General features: G+C 37.3%; 3 protein-coding genes across 3 annotated transcripts; all 3 read right to left on the reverse strand.

The window, feature by feature from the left end:
- Positions 1-1791: 1791 nt before the first annotated feature.
- Positions 1792-2997, reverse strand: LOC145223705 (NACHT, LRR and PYD domains-containing protein 3-like). Its single transcript, XM_080090099.1, has one exon. It carries the CDS (start codon positions 2995-2997, stop codon positions 1792-1794), a length of 1206 nt encoding a protein of 401 aa, XP_079946225.1.
- A 1697-nt stretch (positions 2998-4694) lies between these two features.
- Positions 4695-5900, reverse strand: LOC145223706 (NACHT, LRR and PYD domains-containing protein 3-like). The gene has a single exon (XM_080090100.1). The coding sequence runs from the start codon at positions 5898-5900 to the stop codon at positions 4695-4697; it is 1206 nt and encodes a 401-aa protein (XP_079946226.1).
- Positions 5643-7136, reverse strand: LOC145223244 (uncharacterized). Its single transcript, XM_080089634.1, has 3 exons — positions 6937-7136; positions 6481-6874; positions 5643-6360 (listed from the first exon to the last, which is right to left on the reverse strand). The coding sequence occupies exons 1-3, from the start codon at positions 7108-7110 to the stop codon at positions 5972-5974; spliced, it is 957 nt and encodes a 318-aa protein (XP_079945760.1). The 5' UTR covers positions 7111-7136; the 3' UTR covers positions 5643-5971.
- Positions 7137-16031: the final 8895 nt, after the last annotated feature.

Below are 16031 nucleotides of genomic sequence, written 5' to 3' on the forward strand. Positions count from 1 at the left end.
ATGAATGTTTTATATGTACCAAACAGTTTCAACAAGTGTGGGTTTAATTAGGGGTTATTCACAGCGATAAACATTTGAGTGGCGTTATTGTAGTACAACTCAACTAGCAAAGGCTTTGAAAAGTCAGATTGCTGCCCTCTAACAGAGTTGCTCAACCTGTTTGGCTTTTGGATATCAAGAAAAAACAAAAATCGTTCGGCACCCCAGCGTACGCTCGACATGGAATAAATAACTGATGTTACTACTTTCCTTTAGGTAATTAGATAAAAATGTTGGCAAATATTATCTTAACAAACAATACCGGAGTAGTGAAACATTTCAAAAATGGTTGTCAGCAATTCTAAGACAAACAAATGGCAACCCAGAGAGAAACATAAAACACTGTTCGCCTACATACGAAAGCCTAAATTACCTACAGGTGTTTTCAGTTGCAGTACAGCACAACAGAGTTGTCTGATTCCTTCACTTCCGATGTCACATCCACAAAGCACCAGCTTTTCGATTTTGTGAAGACAACGAGCCAACGAAATTGCACCCAGATCACCGATTTTGTTGTCGGAGAGGTCGAGTATCTGCAGCTGATGTTGAATTAACAACAAGCACATGTTAATTTGCGACTCTATTGTGGTTGAAGTTGGTTTTAATGACAACTAAAAAAGAATAAGCTTTTAAACGTTGTAATGGACGCACGTTTTTCGTTATAAGTCTTATATAACACCACAATAACAAGCTATTGCTGCCAGTCATAGTTTGTAGAGCTTTTTTTGGCAAATGTAATTGTATTCCGACGTTTCGACGTCCTATACAGGTCGTCTTCATGAGGATAAATAACACTAAATGCGACTAGTGCAATGCACGCTGAACACCACAATGTTTGCACTTTAGAAGAGCTAATTTTTGGCAACACATTTGGAAATATCTCGCGGCGCACCAGTGTGCCACGACACACTGTTTAAGAATCACTGTTTGATCGTATAGAAGTGGCTGTAGCTGTATTACTGGAAATCACATTTGTAATCGCATTGCAAGCTTCATTTTCGACATTTGTGATATGCATATTTGTCGCAACTGAATATTGTAAATATGTTGTAATGACAAAAACTGAGCCGCATTAGAGTGTAGCCGCATTAATTTGTAACATGTATAATAAGCCATAGCTAAAATTCTCTTTTTTAAACCTATACCACAAGTCAAAACTTGCATGTGCATCCTTTATGTAGTACAGGTCGACAACTTGAGTTGTTAAATTGAAAAACATCGCAAAACTTGGGAGCAGAATTATTTTATTACTATCCGCAATTTATTTGCCTTTTGATGCCAGCAAAAGCAGCCTATAATGTCATGCGTTACACACGACATAACCTTACCAACTTCTTAAAATAAAGCATGAGAATTATATTCTCCACATGACAAAGTAGTAATTAGTTTCGCATTGTAAAATGCCAACACTGTTATTTGGTGACGGTGGCAGGTTTTAATATACTGGATAAAACCAACAGTACCGCCTAAGATGCTTTAAAATGCCATTTACTCACAATGGCGGTTGTTGACATTTTCAAAAAAGTAGCGCAAGCTGCCAGGAAAAAAAAGCTTTCCAATGTTTCAAAAAATTGTATCACGGTACCCTTTGACGTCACACATCCTTTTTACGGTCACAACAAAACGAACAAATAAAGATATTGCCTTATTAGCAGCAACCGTAAATTGTGTTCTAATCATTAATTTAGTGTTCATAATCAGTACTTTTTACGTTACATTCATTTTGTTTGAAGAAAATCATGTTGTTAAATTTTATATTCTCCTCATAAGAAGTAATACCGGGTTGACTCTGTGTTGAAGCACGAAAAAAAGGTTGTCGAAGTCATCGGGTAGAAAAAATGTATCGCTGCTGTGTAGCTCATCAGGAAGTAGGGAAGCAACGGAGAAAGCAATTTCTGCATCATTGGACTCATGAGCCCAGCTGCAAACTCGCTTGATGTCATTTAGGCAAAGATTTCTGTTCGACGTAGTAAGTTCGGCCATCAAAAACTTTTTAAGTGACCAATTCTGACTGAATCTGGTTGGAATTAGGGCTTTGAGTCCATTAACAACCGAAGGATTGCAAATCCCGAAGGCAAATTTGGAAACAACTTCCAATCTATCATCAAACAATTGCATGTAAACATCCACAAACTCGTCAATGGGCATGATCATCATCAGGTAGAAGGCGGAAAAAAACTCTTGCCAGGTGAGGTGAGAAAAGTATCTGACTTTGTGTCCATCTAATATCGTCAACTTGAGATTTACTTGCTTTGTTATTGATGTGGTGAGGAAGGCGTCGGCTGCGGAAGGTTTTATTCCAGCTCTTTCAAAGTCCTCGGCATCAAACATAATCTTACCCTTTCGAAATGCATTCCAAGCCATTTTAGCCAGTTTGTCTAATTCGAATTCTTGGCCCTTAAGATGATCTGTTGTTAAGTATTGGCTACAAGTATAAGCAAGAATTTGGGTAAGCGAAACAAACTGAATATCTCCTTCGTAATTCACCAAGTAATTAAGTGTCAATATGAAATTGACAGGAACATAACAGTAAGCAAATACATTAGGGTTTTGAACAAGTTTTTGATGTATGATATGATATTTGTTCCCACATATCTGACGTCCGAGTTCATTCAGTGATGTTGGAGTTAACCCATGTATCTGGACTATAAATTTGGGTCGATATGATGGATGGAGCTTGTATAGTTGAGCTGGTCGTGATGTAAAAATCTTTCGAGCTCTAGGAAGCAAGTTTCCTCCCGCTAAATGCTTCAAGTAACTTTCTGCAGTATTTTTTCCATGTAGCGTTGGTTTTGAAACCAAACTGGAAAATGACTTACATGCTGCCTCATCTAAGCCATCACAAATTATTAATACATGAGGGTCACTACAAATGGCAGCGAGTATCATGGTTGCCTCCTCAGGTGTGCAAACCCAATCCGATAACATGGTGGAAATGAGAAACTGGAGGAGTGTCATCTCTGCCGTAAAATTAAGCAGCCTGATCACTATGTAAAATACAAACGTTAATCGTCCACACAGTAGTCCATCTACCGCTCGGAGGGCCCACTTTTGGCTGAGGTGGTTTTTCCTATTCCAGCTTGTCCAACCACAGCGACTACATTTCCATGTTTTTCGATGTAGTTTTGTTTTGCTTCTATTTCATATTATCTTAACAAACAATACCGGAGTAGTGAAACATTTCAAAAATGGTTGTCAGCAATTCTAAGACAAACAAATGGCAACCCAGAGAGAAACATAAAACACTGTTCGCCTACATACGAAAGCCTAAATTACCTACAGGTGTTTTCAGTTGCAGTACAGCACAACAGAGTTGTCTGATTCCTTCACTTCCGATGTCACATCCACAAAGCACCAGCTTTTCGATTTTGTGAAGACAACGAGCCAACGAAATTGCACCCAGATCACCGATTTTGTTGTCGGAGAGGTCGAGTATCTGCAGCTGATGTTGAATTAACAACAAGCACATGTTAATTTGCGACTCTATTGTGGTTGAAGTTGGTTTTAATGACAACTAAAAAAGAATAAGCTTTTAAACGTTGTAATGGACGCACGTTTTTCGTTATAAGTCTTATATAACACCACAATAACAAGCTATTGCTGCCAGTCATAGTTTGTAGAGCTTTTTTTGGCAAATGTAATTGTATTCCGACGTTTCGACGTCCTATACAGGTCGTCTTCATGAGGATAAATAACACTAAATGCGACTAGTGCAATGCACGCTGAACACCACAATGTTTGCACTTTAGAAGAGCTAATTTTTGGCAACACATTTGGAAATATCTCGCGGCGCACCAGTGTGCCACGACACACTGTTTAAGAATCACTGTTTGATCGTATAGAAGTGGCTGTAGCTGTATTACTGGAAATCACATTTGTAATCGCATTGCAAGCTTCATTTTCGACATTTGTGATATGCATATTTGTCGCAACTGAATATTGTAAATATGTTGTAATGACAAAAACTGAGCCGCATTAGAGTGTAGCCGCATTAATTTGTAACATGTATAATAAGCCATAGCTAAAATTCTCTTTTTTAAACCTATACCACAAGTCAAAACTTGCATGTGCATCCTTTATGTAGTACAGGTCGACAACTTGAGTTGTTAAATTGAAAAACATCGCAAAACTTGGGAGCAGAATTATTTTATTACTATCCGCAATTTATTTGCCTTTTGATGCCAGCAAAAGCAGCCTATAATGTCATGCGTTACACACGACATAACCTTACCAACTTCTTAAAATAAAGCATGAGAATTATATTCTCCACATGACAAAGTAGTAATTAGTTTCGCATTGTAAAATGCCAACACTGTTATTTGGTGACGGTGGCAGGTTTTAATATACTGGATAAAACCAACAGTACCGCCTAAGATGCTTTAAAATGCCATTTACTCACAATGGCGGTTGTTGACATTTTCAAAAAAGTAGCGCAAGCTGCCAGGAAAAAAAAGCTTTCCAATGTTTCAAAAAATTGTATCACGGTACCCTTTGACGTCACACATCCTTTTTACGGTCACAACAAAACGAACAAATAAAGATATTGCCTTATTAGCAGCAACCGTAAATTGTGTTCTAATCATTAATTTAGTGTTCATAATCAGTACTTTTTACGTTACATTCATTTTGTTTGAAGAAAATCATGTTGTTAAATTTTATATTCTCCTCATAAGAAGTAATACCGGGTTGACTCTGTGTTGAAGCACGAAAAAAAGGTTGTCGAAGTCATCGGGTAGAAAAAATGTATCGCTGCTGTGTAGCTCATCAGGAAGTAGGGAAGCAACGGAGAAAGCAATTTCTGCATCATTGGACTCATGAGCCCAGCTGCAAACTCGCTTGATGTCATTTAGGCAAAGATTTCTGTTCGACGTAGTAAGTTCGGCCATCAAAAACTTTTTAAGTGACCAATTCTGACTGAATCTGGTTGGAATTAGGGCTTTGAGTCCATTAACAACCGAAGGATTGCAAATCCCGAAGGCAAATTTGGAAACAACTTCCAATCTATCATCAAACAATTGCATGTAAACATCCACAAACTCGTCAATGGGCATGATCATCATCAGGTAGAAGGCGGAAAAAAACTCTTGCCAGGTGAGGTGAGAAAAGTATCTGACTTTGTGTCCATCTAATATCGTCAACTTGAGATTTACTTGCTTTGTTATTGATGTGGTGAGGAAGGCGTCGGCTGCGGAAGGTTTTATTCCAGCTCTTTCAAAGTCCTCGGCATCAAACATAATCTTACCCTTTCGAAATGCATTCCAAGCCATTTTAGCCAGTTTGTCTAATTCGAATTCTTGGCCCTTAAGATGATCTGTTGTTAAGTATTGGCTACAAGTATAAGCAAGAATTTGGGTAAGCGAAACAAACTGAATATCTCCTTCGTAATTCACCAAGTAATTAAGTGTCAATATGAAATTGACAGGAACATAACAGTAAGCAAATACATTAGGGTTTTGAACAAGTTTTTGATGTATGATATGATATTTGTTCCCACATATCTGACGTCCGAGTTCATTCAGTGATGTTGGAGTTAACCCATGTATCTGGACTATAAATTTGGGTCGATATGATGGATGGAGCTTGTATAGTTGAGCTGGTCGTGATGTAAAAATCTTTCGAGCTCTAGGAAGCAAGTTTCCTCCCGCTAAATGCTTCAAGTAACTTTCTGCAGTATTTTTTCCATGTAGCGTTGGTTTTGAAACCAAACTGGAAAATGACTTACATGCTGCCTCATCTAAGCCATCACAAATTATTAATACATGAGGGTCACTACAAATGGCAGCGAGTATCATGGTTGCCTCCTCAGGTGTGCAAACCCAATCCGATAACATGGTGGAAATGAGAAACTGGAGGAGTGTCATCTCTGCCGTAAAATTAAGCAGCCTGATCACTATGTAAAATACAAACGTTAATCGTCCACACAGTAGTCCATCTACCGCTCGGAGGGCCCACTTTTGGCTGAGGTGGTTTTTCCTATTCCAGCTTGTCCAACCACAGCGACTACATTTCCATGTTTTTCGATGTAGTTTTGTTTTGCTTCTATTTCATGAGCTTTGAATTTTTTCTGAGCTTCTTGTTGTGCAGTTTGTTTTGCACTAGGGAACATTTCTTCACCGGTAATGTGACTTTCTGGTCTTTTGTAAAGTTCGTCTCTGCGGTTGTGATGTCCTTCTGCTAGAAACTCGTCGTCAATTTGTTGTGGTTTGTTGATCATGGCAACTGGGACGGTGTCTATTGCTCTGTCTAAAAACTCAGCTAGTGACGATTCTTCACTGGCAGTGACTTTGACTTCTCTCTTTAGTCGAGACTTCAGTTGTTCACCTAAACAAGAAAAACTATGTGAAACACAAATCGCATCACGCCAGTATACACTACGCAGTGTTATTGAGTGGTAAGTTTAAGTTGATTTGTATTTTAAATGAACAAACAAACTGTTCATACATATTTCATTTTCTGTGACTTGTGTTGTTTGTTCATGTTGATTTGCTGAAGACTGGGCTAATGTAGATTGGCTTCCCGGTGTCCCTGGTTGTGTTGCAGTAGCACAGAAGTTTTCTGGTGCCGTTTCGAGTAATGAAGTCGACTGGTTGCGGCTTGTACACGGTTGATGTGATTCGGACGGATTTTCAGCAAATTTTGGCGAGGTTTCTTCCTCCAAAGCAACTGGTGCAGGTGGTTTTGTTGAAGTGTGGGGTTGTTCATGGCTATGCTGAGCGGTTTGTTGTTGCTGAACAAGGGTATAATAATTGTGTTGATGAAGTTCCACTGGTGCGTTGTACACTGGTCCAGTTGTGTGGATGTTTGTGTCTCCAAACTGGGGCGCTTCTGCTTTATCCTGCAAATTCACGCAAGTAATTAAAATAAACAAACACTTTTGTTTTTGTTTTTATTTCTTACAATATTTATAACTTTGTTTTCTTGACCGATTGGACAAATTTGACTGGAGCGTGTTTGGGGTACAACTTCCCTTGATTGTTCGAATGGGCTGGACTGGGGTAGAACTTCACCCAAGCTTGGGGACAGGGGTTCAGCATTTTCAGATTCAGGCGTATTTGACGCATCTTCGTCCATTTTTGAAAATAATAAAAACAGTTGCCTATTCCCTGCATGACAAACACAACAATTATGCTGTATTGCTGCGTTAAAAATCGAGTGATGATGTTATTTTCAAACGAGTTTTGAGACACTTGGTCTGTTTGATGGACAGCAACAAATCCGCTTAGAAATTAAAACTAAACTCTCAAAACTACACACTAGTTCGTAACGCGTATTGTTGCATTGCATCTCCCTGAAAAGGTTACAGAACTTAACAATAACCAATATTTTCCTCGTATTTTTGTAAAAATCGCAAACAACATGACCAACAATAAAAAACGAGCAATGACATTTTTAACAACATTTGTTATCGCTATTCCTGTCGCGCGGTTTCTTCACCCTAAGTTTTGCAGTTTTACCATAGCTAACATTATACAGTTGATGTCAACCGTAACAAGTTGTACAGAAATATGTGCTCGACTGCCACATGACTTTCATGGTCATTTATCAACGTTAATGTCAAAGAAATTTAGTATTTCAAAGATAATTAAAACAGAGCGATTATTTCGATTATTATTGTACGATTTAAACTGCATTTTTGGCATTTCTCTTGTTGTGGCTTAATTTTTTTCTTGCTATAAATATCTATGTCAAATCTCAACTTTTTTGCAAAACTTAAACCGCTACAAAATCTTCAAGTTAATTGTCAAAAAGGTTCAGTCCTTCTGCCTCGGCAGACAAGACCTGGGTTGGGGTTTTTGGAGCACGCAGCAGACCTTCCCATAAAATTTTCAGATTGTAGGTAGCGCAAAATTTTGTACGTCTAACACATTTACTGTAATTTAGATCGATTCTTTTGAAACGAAAAGTTGACAAATAAAGTGTTTTTATTGAACCATTGTAGTGACCCCTTGACCGGTGAACTTTCGTATTTATGATTGCCATTATCCTATACCACGAGCTGTATTCTGGGGGACCACAGGAGTAGGCTCACTATAATCACCCACCAAAAATCAGTGAGCCATTTTTTTTAATACTGCTCAGAATTAAGTATGTGTTGCAAATGATTTAATTTCCATATTTAATCGAATATTGTCCACACTATTTGTCCATTTTGAGATTTATTTTTAGCAAAAAAATTGTCCAGATAGATCATGGACTTTACAGTTTAGTTGAGTTTGCTACAAACCTTTTTGGTAGGGGGCCACAGGCCTTACAGGGTTACTTATGGGGCCACGAGACCCGAAAGTTACTTTTAGGGAGCCATGTTGCATGAAAGGTTGAGAACCACTGGCCTATACAATGGCATGCTGCGCGCAATCAGTCAATGTAATCAAGAAAAGCACGGAATCTGCTTAATTTGGTTTCGGCCGATTTAAACGAATCATTTTTGACTTCATGCGAAGTTGTAAGCTACGCGTTTGACATAAAATCTTTTAAGTTGTAGTTGTTTTTCTGCCAGGCAGTTGTATGGGGTTTAAGGTTGCCTCCACCGTGGTTTAACCAACAAATTATTTGAACGGAACCAAATCTTCGATTAAATTCGCCAACCGAACATTCGGCACATCTCTACTGCAAACATTGCGAGATCGCTTTTTATGTACATTGCGCAAACTTAATCAGTGGTGTGCCTTTGAGCTGTACAGTTGTGAAGAGATTGCAATTTAACACCACGAGAAAATGAAAGTTAGTATGTGTCTAAGTTTACTTTCAGAAAATGCGTCATTTATTTCTCATCTTTATATAGTTAAGCAATCTTTGTATTAGAAGGTCCCAAACTTTCCATAAGGAAGTGGGAACAAAGGTTTCAGCAACTTCATCAATAATCAGCGGAGTTTCCCTGCGTTCTGCATGATATCGCATTTTATCGATTCTATTGAAGTAAGGTTGAGTTGGCGAAATGACTGATGAGCGTTACTTCCTGCTTTCGTGCATTCAAACCATGGGTAAAATAAGCTTCAAATTTCTTTGAAACTCAAACTTTCCTGGATCCAATACGAAACTTCGTCAGAACATACTTTTTTGCGGCATGGCTATTTTGTTTGGTTTGTAACCAAAAGAAAGAATGTAGAATCGGAAATTATCGAACATTTATCGACGACGAAGGACATCAAAGTTTAATAGTTTTTCGAATGTCACTTTGTTTTGACGTTCGTATTCGGTCACATCCTGCGCGTCGTAAGAAAGTTTTACGTTAATACGTGGATTATTATTGAGGTCCAGGGACGAGAAATTGTAAGGAACGCGCAAAACAATATGTAGGGTAGGCAATAGGTGGTATGTTGGAGAAATTTTGTTTCGTATGCCGCCAACGTTAACAACAGCTAGCGCAAACCATACAGCGTGCGTTCCAACCGCAAGAGAAGGAAGTTAAGGCTTATTAAGGCAACTCGACACCTCATTATGTCGACCCGACACCTTCCTTCCTTGCGCCAGAAAACGCAAATACGGTAACTTACGTACGGACTTTGGGATTTGAAAAAAATCATCGTTATTCAATTTTAATCCAATTTGCCCCGGCACAAAGTTATGTATTTTTTATAAATCGTCATGCAATTAAGTTATTGGAAGGAATGGAGCAACGATTGTTCATAGTTACCACAAGTTGCAAGAAACATGCTCCAAAACAATAACAATGAAAAAAGTGTTCGGGCAATGCATTCCAATATCGTTGAGATGTGTCATAGCGTATGAAACAAAATAATGAAATAATTACCCATGTGAACATATCAAATCAACAATAACAAAAACGCAATAATTAGTCATAAGTGTAGGCAAATATGGCTCCATCAACTATCCTTTGAACATTCGTTGCCTTAACAATAGCAATAGCAACAAAAAACACTAGATAACAATAACAGCAACAAACACTAGATCTGCTGCGTCATCTGGTCATAAAATATCGCACAATTGTGACCAAACCGTTAGACCTCAATCCCATGTACTTTGCACAAAAATATGCTGAAGGGACGTTTTAAACCAGTAGTTCTTAACCTTTTTGGTGTGGTTTCCCACTAAAAGTTAACCACCTCGAATTTCCCATTTGTTATTTTAATAATGATGTTTTGTGCCCCACGTTAACAAAAAAAAAACAATTTTAAATGAAATAATCTCGTAAAGCGATTTGGTCTTGACCTTTAAGGTATACTGCAATCTTATTTAGTTTAAACAGTGCTTCTGTGAGAGATTAAACATTTTGGAATATTAAGTAGTCTCTTCTGCTTGTATTGGTCATTTATTGCATCACAATCAACCAAGGAAAGGCTTTTATTAGCAAAATAGCAAAGTCATTAATACTAAGTCTTGTCTGTGATGTAACAAACCCGGCCTTTAGATTTCTATGTGTCTTGTAAGCCTTGGTGAAATTAATCTTACATGTTGTTGCGGAAAATTTTTTGCAAAATAACTTTCAACGGTTAATTAAAAGCCGGATTCGACCGTCGGACCCGAGTTTGGTTACCCGACTTACATATTTTCCCCCTGAAAACATTCAAATTTCACACTAGTGGGAAATTTCCCACCGGTTAAGAACCACTGTTTCAAACAGTATTATTTCCCAGTGCTACTGCAGCATAAAAATTGCATTGCGCATAAAACACGACAGATCAAATACATTTTTATCCCATTGACGGCTATGTTGACAAACAAAAAAGTAACTGGTAACCAAGTGGTTGCAAAAAGACCATCCGCAAAAATAATAAAACACTGTTATATAGCAATGACTTACCTTGTCATCGTAAATGACGCACTTCTTTAATTACGACTCGTATTGCAAATAAAAGCTAAACACGAACCAAATAGTTTTGACATAATAAAATCTAGAACAGCATAGAATAAACCAGCATATACACAGCTCTCGTTATGGAACGGACATATAATCTTATATTTTGGAAAGCAAAGTATGAAGTAAAAACTAGATTCAAAACACGCGCAAGCAAGTTTAGGCGTCTATATTATCCTTACCAAACAATCAAATTGGTTTTAAAAATTCTTACCAATTTAACTTTGCAAACAAACTGCCGCAAGAACATTGATAATGACTTAAAGCACTAAAGCATCTTATATTATACGCAGCATCGGTAGTCTATCTAAAAAACGCGTACCTTGTTGCTGACTATTTCATCGTATACATAAAATGTAGAAACATTCAACTGCAGTAATTACTACTCAACCAAGCTAGCACAAATAGTGCACCAACACAAGCACCTAACAAACGTACGATGAAACGATCATCTAGGCGGCAGGCGCCAACGATTTGGCTGATTTCAATTAAAAAAATGGCGTTCTGTTGAGCTACCGTGGCAACTTAGGTAAATTACTGAAAGAAACAATAAAAGATCAGATTAAGTAGAAATTAAAATGATAAACTAAGCATGATGTAGTTATAGTATGTCATCGGAAGTACCTTATAAAAAAGTAATTGTCAAATTCATTTAGAATTTACCGCGATGTAAAGAAATATTTCTAAACGTTTGAATTTTCACTTGTTTGCAACAATAATAAATCGTTGGTCCCAATATTTTTGACAGAAATAACAGTAGTAAATCAAACAATCATATTGCGACAGATTTCCTTGTAAGGAAACAACTATGCCACAAACGTTTCAAATAATTTCAATTCTACTGAAATATTTACAAATCAAAAAATAAAGCTGAACTAAATTCCTCACAACCTGTGCTAAGAATCTGACATAAAATTAAACTACAGCCATCACAAAAACCACAACTGCACACAAATACATAAACGTAACTATAGCCTACTATTTCAAAAAGTGCCTGCAACAAAACATCTATAGGGAAAAAGGCATTTGGCAGTAAGTGCCCGAGCGGCAGGTTGGTAATCGCTGGCAAAAGATGACTGCAAGAAACGCGGCAAGTTTTGAAGCAAGAGAGCAAACACATTTAACTATCAATAACTAATTGGGCACACAGAAAACCGAATTTTTGAGTGTTTTATGGTTGGGGAATATCATCATATTTATAACGAAGCTTGCAATCTGGTCTGCAGGAAAATGCAAGGCAGTAGACGAAACCCAACGACAACAATCTATTTAAGGAAAACATGTTTAAAAAACTTGTTTGGGTCTGCAAAAACATTGTGATTTTTATGCTTGCTTATGTTGACCACTTTTGCTAAACAGTCTTCAGTTTAAATAGCAAAATAAACTTTTTGAACTCATAAAATGTTTGACGAAAAGCCTATTACTCGCTATTTCGATTTCGTAGCCGCATTGCAATGGTTCCCAAACAAAAAGTTAATCCCACATGCTTTAGGGGAGAATAGAAGCAAAAATGTTTCAAACATGTAGAATTGTTGTCGATGAAACTGTCTTTAAAAAAACTCATAAACCCTATCTTTAAAATCTGCCAAACTTTTAACATGAAAAAACGGTTAAGAAGACTGCGCTTTAGTTCCATCAAGCGGTAAAACTTGAATGCAAATGAGGTCACGCTTCGTGATAAGCTCAGCGGCGGCGTCGTTACGCATCACGACGTACGCGGATGTGAAAACGCACTCAAGCGCGTCAAGTAGCGCCTATATTTTAGACTCATCGTGATTTTGCCTTTGGAAACAAAATTAAAAAAAACTTCCAGTCATTTTGGCTTAATTATTAAAATTGCTAATTAAACTGTTACAATTTTTACCATTTAAAACACACGTTAAATGTAAGCATCTTAAAAATATATTTCAAACCACAAAACCGAATGGAATAATATTTGTTTAACGGAACAAAAGACAAAAAAACAAGCACATGGAAGTGTGAACAAGTCGGGTGCCCAAAAAATTTTGTGACAAACTATATCCGTAATCGCTTTGTAATATCGTAACCAGGCCATTACTGGCACCACTTCACATTTTTGACTCCCTACCGACACCAAGCGATAGAAATACGTGATTAACAAAAATGGACAGCCGTGACTTATTTTGCTTAAGCAAGAATTTTACGTCCAAAAATGCACTTGAAATTTGTTTGTGACCATTTTTTGACGATAACAATCTGCTTGCACAAAATAGAAATCTGCTTGTCCGTCGCCTGAATTGTTTTTCGGCCAACGTGAATGTGGGTTTGTGTATAATATTACCTAAATGTAGTTTGCTGCCGAGCGAGATTTTACCAACCTTCCACCGCGTTAACCAGCAACTGAAAAAGCAATTAATATTCTTACTAAGATACAAGAATCACAATTCCATTTAAACAACATGACATAATTGCCACTGTTACATAATACAAAGACATACCGCAAACAACAACAAACATTATTGGTCTATCTACTGGAGTTAAAAATTTGGGACAATCCAAGTTTGTTTGAAAAGACCGAACCATTTATTCTGGATGATTATATTTGAGCATGCTTTAACTATCCGTTGTTGTTTTGTTGTAATTTCTTCTCTTTACCCAAGTTCAGAACTGAAAAAGGGGAATAAACTTGATGTAAAAATCTGACGCATACCTTAATCACGAATACAATGAGACCCAACAAAATTATAGTTAGCTCAGTGCTACGTGACAAACAAACCGCTTTTGTTTTTCTCTTTACCTTCCATTAAATATATGGAAGATGCAAATGATTGTAAGGCGGGTGCAAGTAAACAAAACGCCATAAATAAAACGCCCACTTGCTTCGATTCCATTCATTCACTTTTGCTGGGGTGTCTGGACTTTAACAATGAGTTATTGCCATATTAACTTATGGCGCCCAATTTAATGGTTGCCAAAAGCCTTCGAACACTGCACTAACGGCTAGCCACGTAAAAACCTAGTTTAGACGCGTTCGAGCACTGCTATCTTTATTTAAAACACTATACAAAACAATCTCTGCAATATTGGCAAAGTCACTGCGCTGCACAAAAATCAACACAACTGAACAGTACGACAGCCGTGGAAGAACTCCTTGTAACAACACGTGGCCCGCAAAAGGACTGGAAAACACACGAAAAGGGGATAGCGACGAAACTAGAAAAAGAAACAAGGAAAACAACAAGTCACGTGGTCGAAACGCCCCAGTCAATTATGATCGCCCTAGCGGCTTACTTTAGAATGTACACCTGGGATTGTATCCGGAATGCTGCGAAAAGCAACGACAGGGGAGGAGTTAAATCAGGTGCAGTGAACACCATGTGTGCCGTGGGTTAAATTCCCGTATAATGATAAACAATGCACTGGAAAGCAAAACGAACAGTTAAATGGTAAACGTGAACGTACAAAAAGATGTGAAGCGGAATTAAAGTGAAAAACATGAAAAACACATCGTGAAATTAAGGTAACTACGTTTTAGGAAAATAAGCGTAGGCTATACACAGAAAACAACTCTTGATAATCAAACTTAGTGAACTAAAGACAATACAAGACACAGGTGGTGGCTAACGTGAAACAAGGTGATAACACAACGACGCAAAAATTATGGTAACACAAGCAATGCTTACTAAATGCTTCACCAACTTCACGACTTTATCATCCGCCAGCGAAAAATGTTCAAACCACAAAATCTCTGCGCCGCCAGCGAAAAATGTTCAAACCACAAAATGTAACAAAAGTACAAATGTCAGAGGTAACTGACAAACTAGTGTCACATAAGTAATAGTTATTACTTTTAGCACGTTGGATCCTGATTACAAGCTCTTTCGTAATATTTTCTGTAAGGTCTGTCTCATTTTAAAAGGTTGAAGCAAATTTAACCGAAAAAAACCTTTTTGTAGTCTTTTAAATTAACAATAAATCACACAGTCAAGTAAGCTTTTAGCAGGACATCGTTAAGAACTCAGTTACGCGTTTTTTTTTGAGTTATTGTTTCGAATGACAATCAAACAGCTTAAGTGAACTGCACGATGTGACAAGAACTAATATTTTTTTTTGAGTCAAAACCACTCGATTTTTTTTCAAAAAATAGACGAAATAAAACACCTTTCACACAGTTATCGGGATGGCAGATGAAAATCAATTCATATGAAGAAAAAGCTTTGAAAGAAACTAGTTTCAAAACATGACCCAGCAGGCATTCACAAATAATCAACTGATTTTGAATCCTAACCAAGTTCGACGTGAAAACCCTCACATTGACATTGTTGACAACTTACGCAATGTTAAATGGCTCATCAGGAAAAAAGGATCTACTTTACCATCGGTAGTAAATCTAGAGAGAACATACCTTATTGCTAACATTTTCACTGCATTTGGGCTTAAAGGTAAATCACAAATCATAACTGGTTCGAAGGCAACTTGGTAAATGTTGTTAAGAAATCACAATAACGCAATGTACACAAAAGTCTAAACTCTGAATAATGGTAAACTTTACAATAATTTATTATATAAGTCTAAAAAGCATGATGTAGTTGATAAATATTAAAATATGTGAACTAGTAACATCTCAGATAAAATAAAACCAAAAGCAATGATAGCAAACTTGTGAAAAATGTGCTGCTCCCCAAAACAGAAAACAGTTTCTTACAACCTGTGTTGAGTGTCTAACATAAACGTCCAAACCTACAGCCAACATAAAAACAACTGCACACAAGTAGGTAAACGTAACAACGATTTCGAAAGGTGCCTGGAACACGTCTGTGGGAAAAAGGCATTTTGGTGTAAGTGCCCAGATGGCAAAAAAGCTGCAAGAACCGCGACAAGCTTTGCTTTATAACAAACACATTTATTAATAACACACCTGACGTACAGAAAACCACAATGTTGAGTGTGGTTATTGTTAGGGTATTCATTATTTTATATACATCTGCAAAATATGCCTAACGGCGTAAACCTGGTCTAAAAGCAAAACTGGTATGCAAGGCAACGGACGAAATCAACGACAAGAAACTAAGTTAAAAAAACACGGATGCACTTATAAAACGAAAACCACAAAACATATTTGGATATGTGAGGACATTTTTGTTTTAATGCTCGCTTATGTGGACTACTATCGTTGAATAAAATGCTTAGCATAAAACCATCTAAATTTTCATCC

This window comes from Phallusia mammillata, chromosome 4 (genome assembly GCF_965637545.1).
Source record: "Phallusia mammillata chromosome 4, kaPhaMamm4.hap1.1, whole genome shotgun sequence".
Taxonomy (NCBI): domain Eukaryota; kingdom Metazoa; phylum Chordata; class Ascidiacea; order Phlebobranchia; family Ascidiidae; genus Phallusia; species Phallusia mammillata.

Bases quoted from the DNA above. Each gene is read 5' to 3' on its own strand.
- LOC145223705 (XM_080090099.1), bottom strand. From the start codon at position 2,997: ATGACACTCCTCCAGTTTCTCATTTCCACCATGTTATCGGATTGGGTT.
- LOC145223706 (XM_080090100.1), bottom strand. From the start codon at position 5,900: ATGACACTCCTCCAGTTTCTCATTTCCACCATGTTATCGGATTGGGTT.
- LOC145223244 (XM_080089634.1), bottom strand. From the start codon at position 7,110: ATGGACGAAGATGCGTCAAATACGCCTGAATCTGAAAATGCTGAACCC. The intron at 6,875-6,936 runs GTAAGAAATAAA...GTGAATTTGCAG, and splicing joins AAAACAAAGTTATAAATATT to GATAAAGCAGAAGCGCCCCA. The intron at 6,361-6,480 runs GTATGAACAGTT...TTTCTTGTTTAG, and splicing joins AGTCACAGAAAATGAAATAT to GTGAACAACTGAAGTCTCGA.